This window comes from Scylla paramamosain, chromosome 28, assembly GCF_035594125.1.
Source record: "Scylla paramamosain isolate STU-SP2022 chromosome 28, ASM3559412v1, whole genome shotgun sequence".
Taxonomy (NCBI): Eukaryota; Metazoa; Arthropoda; class Malacostraca; order Decapoda; family Portunidae; genus Scylla; species Scylla paramamosain.
The window spans coordinates 4,500,001-4,505,000 of NC_087178.1; the positions used below are offsets into that span (position 1 = coordinate 4,500,001).

The 5,000-nt window shown below is 47.3% G+C and overlaps 1 protein-coding gene across 6 annotated transcripts in view; it reads right to left on the reverse strand.

Annotated features, from left to right (window-relative positions):
* Positions 1-3,178, reverse strand: part of LOC135114743 (zinc finger protein 629-like) — a 34,286-nt gene extending 31,108 nt beyond the window's left edge. Inside the window, exon 1 of one of the 6 annotated variants that reach the window (XM_064030733.1) lies at positions 2,866-3,178. Coding sequence is in view for 3 of the 6 variants with exons in the window: in XM_064030728.1 (XP_063886798.1) it covers positions 1,593-1,633 (41 nt within the window). In the remaining 3 variants the exon portion in view is untranslated. Of the gene's footprint in view, positions 1-1,592; positions 2,179-2,247; positions 2,353-2,865 lie in introns of those variants that run through there. The other 5 variants (XM_064030731.1, XM_064030728.1, XM_064030729.1 and 2 more) reach the window with 5 other exon arrangements.
* Between the last annotated feature and the right edge of the window lie 1,822 nt (positions 3,179-5,000).

Consider the following 5,000-nt stretch of genomic DNA (forward strand, 5'->3'; position numbering starts at 1 on the left):
GTACAGTCACAACACACACACGTACAGACACATGCATACACACAGCATACGAATCAGTCTATTTTAGTCACCACACGTCAGATGAATTCATGAATAACTTCCTTAAATAAAAAGTTAAAAATTAAAAAAAAAAAAAAAATCTGACGATTATAACCCTGATCATGCCCATACTTAAGAACCTCGTGAATCAGGAACAAAAAATTATTTCACGTCACTTAAAAACAAAAACACTTTCTTCAAACACGAAAAAAAAAAAAAAACTTCCATTAGCAAAAGCACTTTCTTATCATTCGATACCAAAATGTACGTTACCAAAAGCATTTATTTTTTATCAGAAAGAAAAAAACCAATATACACTAACTTTTTAATAGAGAGGTAAAAACTTTCCTTTTTCTCGGAAACTATAACAAAACCCTTGTTTTTCTTCCCAGAACAAAATTTACCTACTAAACCAAACATTTACCATATTAACTAGCTAAAAACTTAATTAAACCTCCTTTCATCCTCCCAGGAGTGCAGAATTTACTTACTAAGCCAAACATTTACCCTACTAACTCCATCATCAAGCCAAGACCTAAGCCACCAAGAGGAAGGGAACAGCGCAGCCAGTTGAGAGAGCAAGACTAATTCCCGGGTTAAAAATAAGCAGCAGGGGACTCAGAAGTGGACCAAGGAGACCAAGGGATACACACCAAGGATAGAAAAATGTACCCGAACCTCGTGGGGTTATATAAACAAAATAATTCTAAAGGAGTCTCATCCAAGCGACCGACGCGGGATAAACACTGAAAGAAAACGGGCGCCGAACACTTAGCGGACGTGAACATTTACAAACTGGCGCGAAGAATGGAGAGAGAGAGAGAGAGAGAGAGAGAGAGAGAGAGAGAGAGAGAGAGAGAGAGAGAGAGAGAGAGAGAGAGAGAGAAGAGAGAGAGACGTTACAAAGTACAAAAGCCAGAGGAATAAACAGAGATAAGTAGTGGCCCTTAATCCTATATGGAAAAGGAAAGCAAACGAGAGAGAGAGAGAGAGAGAGAGAGAGAGAGAGAGAGAGAGAGAGAGAGAGAGAGAGAGAGAGAGAGAGAGAGAGAGATTCACACTTGGTTGACGCAATAACACACAACACTAAAACCAACAAACTTTAACTGGAGGCAGTAGACAATAACAAACAAACCTTTCATTCTCGCATTGTCCCCCTCACACACACACACACACACACACACACACACACACACACACACACACACACACACACACACACACAAACACAAAGGGAGTAGGAATAGAAAGGGAGGCCAGAAGGGTGCATAAGGGGAGGAAAGAGCATAATACACACTGTAATAAAAGGCGCATTTCCATGGATTGAAGGAGCAAAAGATGACAGGAGTACAGATGGCATAATACATACAAAGAAACATGTGCACAGGAGTAAAAAGAGGACATAAGAGGTAGAAATGTTAAGCTATATACTAAAAGGAGCATGTGCATGGATAGATGGACAGAAAATATGACAGGAGTAAGGAATAGGAGAGCATGTGCGTGGATAGGAGCAAAGTGAGGATATACAAGGTAGAAAGGGGCAGGATACATACCTATTGTAATAAAATAGGGGCATGTCCACACTCTGAACCATTATAACTCAGTTGTCACGCGGACACGCTCTACGACAGTCCAAAGTTGCACAGTTTTCACGCGCATTCAGGAAGGAGCCAAGTTGGGAGAGGTCCTCAAGCCACACACACGAGCGAGCCTTTAACCGCACACATCCGCAATATCCACATGTGTCACTCCACTTTACCCACACCAAGTACTGTCCCGAGGGTCACTCCAGAGCCCTGCGTTCACGGAGAAGTCACGAGGTTGTGCGATTTTCCCGAAGAAGTGGATGAAGGAGGGGTTGGTTACACGAGGCACCGACGCACACACAGGCGAGGGGCAGGACTTGCATGGAGGAGGGACGGTTTTGTTGTTCCTGAGACGTTCCACCTTTGGATTGTGTTTACCACGGAGGTTCGAGGGCACCGCCACTCCACCACAGCGCACCACCACCAGATCCACAACCAAGCACAGACCCACGACAACTGTAACACCACCTCAGCTCGACTGCCAGCGAAAGTCCACCTCACAAGCGGGCGGCCTTGGCGAGGCTTTCCCTCCTTCAAACTTTTACTTTTTGAGTGTTATGAGACCCGATCAGCATGCAGGGGGGCTCTACAAGCATTAATCTGCAACAGGGGAGCCACTTACCTTATAAAACTACTGTACAAAAGCAGAAAATTGGTAAAGATAAAGCTTCTGTGTTTACAACGCCATGTCTGCGATCCTATAAAACACAACAATCGCTAGCCAATCGCCAACCACGGTGGGCGGAGCGTCGCTCAAGTTGCCGCGCGTCGCCACCTAAGAGAGTTCCATTCATTACGCCGCCTTACTCTCCCTCCTCATTACCTCTCAATTTCCCATTCATAATGAGGTCCTAACTAGTGTCCTGCTCGCATGCCTGACCATCGAGGGCACCAGAGAGGCCAGGGACACGGGAAGGCACAGAGGTCAACGCACTCACGCGCCAGCACGAGATATAATAATCATAATCCAAACATCTGCGCCCCATCCACGTTCAAATAATTCAGCTCTCATTTGAATATATGAGGGACAATAAACAGCCCCAGGTGAATGCTGGGGCAGGCGAGGGGAGGGTGGGGCACACCTGAGGCACCTGGGGCTGTGTCACGTGCTTGGCTGACCGGGATGAGAAGGAGGAGGGGGAGGAAGACGAAAGAGAGAGAGAGGAGGAAGAGTAGGAGGGGGAAGCTACACGTGCGAAGCGAGCAGCTGTGATCAGACCGCCTCAGCAGCTGTACTCACCTCAATATCGACCAGTCAGTCTTCCAGCCAGCTCCGGGACTCGCTGCACCATTGTCTAAGTCGCATCTGGCCGCAGGGGTCCCTCGCCCCCCGCGCCGTTCCCCCGTCCTCGCGATCAAAGCAGTACAACTCCTTCACACTGAGGCTCAAATCTGAAACAAGCGAGATAATTTTCCTGTCGTGAATATTAAGTTGATCAGGCAAAGAGCGTTCACACTACAGCCAGTACTAACGTGCAGCGTGTCTGTACCCCGTGAGTCACCCGACACACACAGTTAGGCGTCACTTTCCCCGCGTCAACGTGCGAAACACGCCACGCCGTGCTCCTGTCACAAGCAAACTTCACGTGGAAAGTTAAGCATACGCCCCGCCACGCCGCACCCCACCCCGCCCCGTCCCGTTCCGCGCTGCTCTGCTCCCCCATCCCCCGCTGACGCTTTATCGTTGGGTCAAGCACCGCGTGACGTCACAGTCCACGCGGGAGAAGGCAGGTGTCTCAGCGGGACTCTACTTCCGGGCCGCGCCGACAGCTGCCACCGCGGTGCGCTGCCTGACCGCGCCGCGACACCTGTGTGCTGCCAGCGACGAGGCGCCGCACGCAGGCACCGCTTCCTGCACTGTGTCCTGTGCCTTCTCCTTCTCCTCCTCCTCCTCCTCCTCCTCCTCCTCCTCCTCCTCCTCCTCTTCCTCCTCGTCTTTCCTCTCAAATTCCATGTTGTTTTTCTATACAACATAGCATCATTTCCGGCCAGCTTCGGCATGAGGGATGGGGAGGTGGGGAGGAGTCTTCTCCTGAGCTATTGTCACTCAAAATAATAGTTAATAAAGTAGAATAGTACCCAAACAACCTAGTAAGGACTTAAGTGTCTATAGCTGTTTGGTCTTCCTTTGTATTCCTTTGTATTCCTCCTCCCTCTTCTACTACTACTACTACTACTACTACTACTACTACTACTACTACTACTACTACTATTTACTAACATAATAATAATAATAGTAATGACGCAATGATGGAATTGATGATGACGACGATGAAGATAATGACAGACTATGTACTGTACTACCCCTACTCTCTCTCTCTCTCTCTCTCTCTCTCTCTCTCTCTCTCTCTCTCTCTCTCTCTCTCTCTCTCTCTCTCTCTCTCTCTCTCTCTCCTCCCCTCCCACTTCTCCCACCACATAACTCAACCAGTACCCATATTTAATCCCACTGCTGGCCAGACAAGTTACCACAATGTGGGGTTGGACAGGACATGGTGAGTACTGGGCAGGGTTGAGCAGGGGCGGGTAAGGCAGGGCAGGCCAGGGGATAAAGAAAACGAGAAGTAAGCGAAGTGAGGTGGAGCACGGGGAGCGAGCATTAGGTAAGGTTGGGGTGTGTTGGGAAGGAAAAGAGAGAGAGAGAAAAAAAGAGGGTTAGTTTGGTATGAGTAGTCAGAGGAAGGACTGTGAAATATTACTAAGGGCTGGGCGAGGTTAAACAGGGCTGGGCAAGGTTAAGATAGACGTGGGTAAGGTCAGGCCTATCCACTGAAAAGTAGGCACTGTTGGAAAAGGAAATACACAAATAGTAGAATTTTAGTTGTATGCTGCTAAGAATGAGTGGGAATTGTAAGGCTGTATAGTGGAGATATAGAGACGAAAATGACCTGGATTAATCTGAAAGGGATATGGTAAGCTGGATAGGGAGGTGAAATATGTGAAGGCTGGACTGGATGAGCTACAACAGGTGAGATATTTAGACTGGATGAGCTACAATAGGTGAGTTATTTGGACTGGATGAGCTACAATAGGTGAGTTATTCGGACTGGATGAGCTACAACGGGTGTGTCATCTGAAATGGTTAGAGAAGAGGGAAAGAAAAAAAATCTAAAAGAAAAGCGAAATGAAGAGACACAAAGCAATGTCGGAGAGGATGGACGTGACTGAATGTGAAAGGAGAAGATGATTAGAGAAAACTAGACAGGCACTGAAATATGAGTAAAAATAAGTCATAAAGCAGAAGCAAGGATGATCGAAAACTGAAAACACGAAGTGGAGTGGGCTAAACATCAAAGCCAGTTAATTAAAGAAAGCTGAACAAGGGACGGAAAAACAAGGGAGATACGCAAAATTACAAACACAAACGAGGACTTG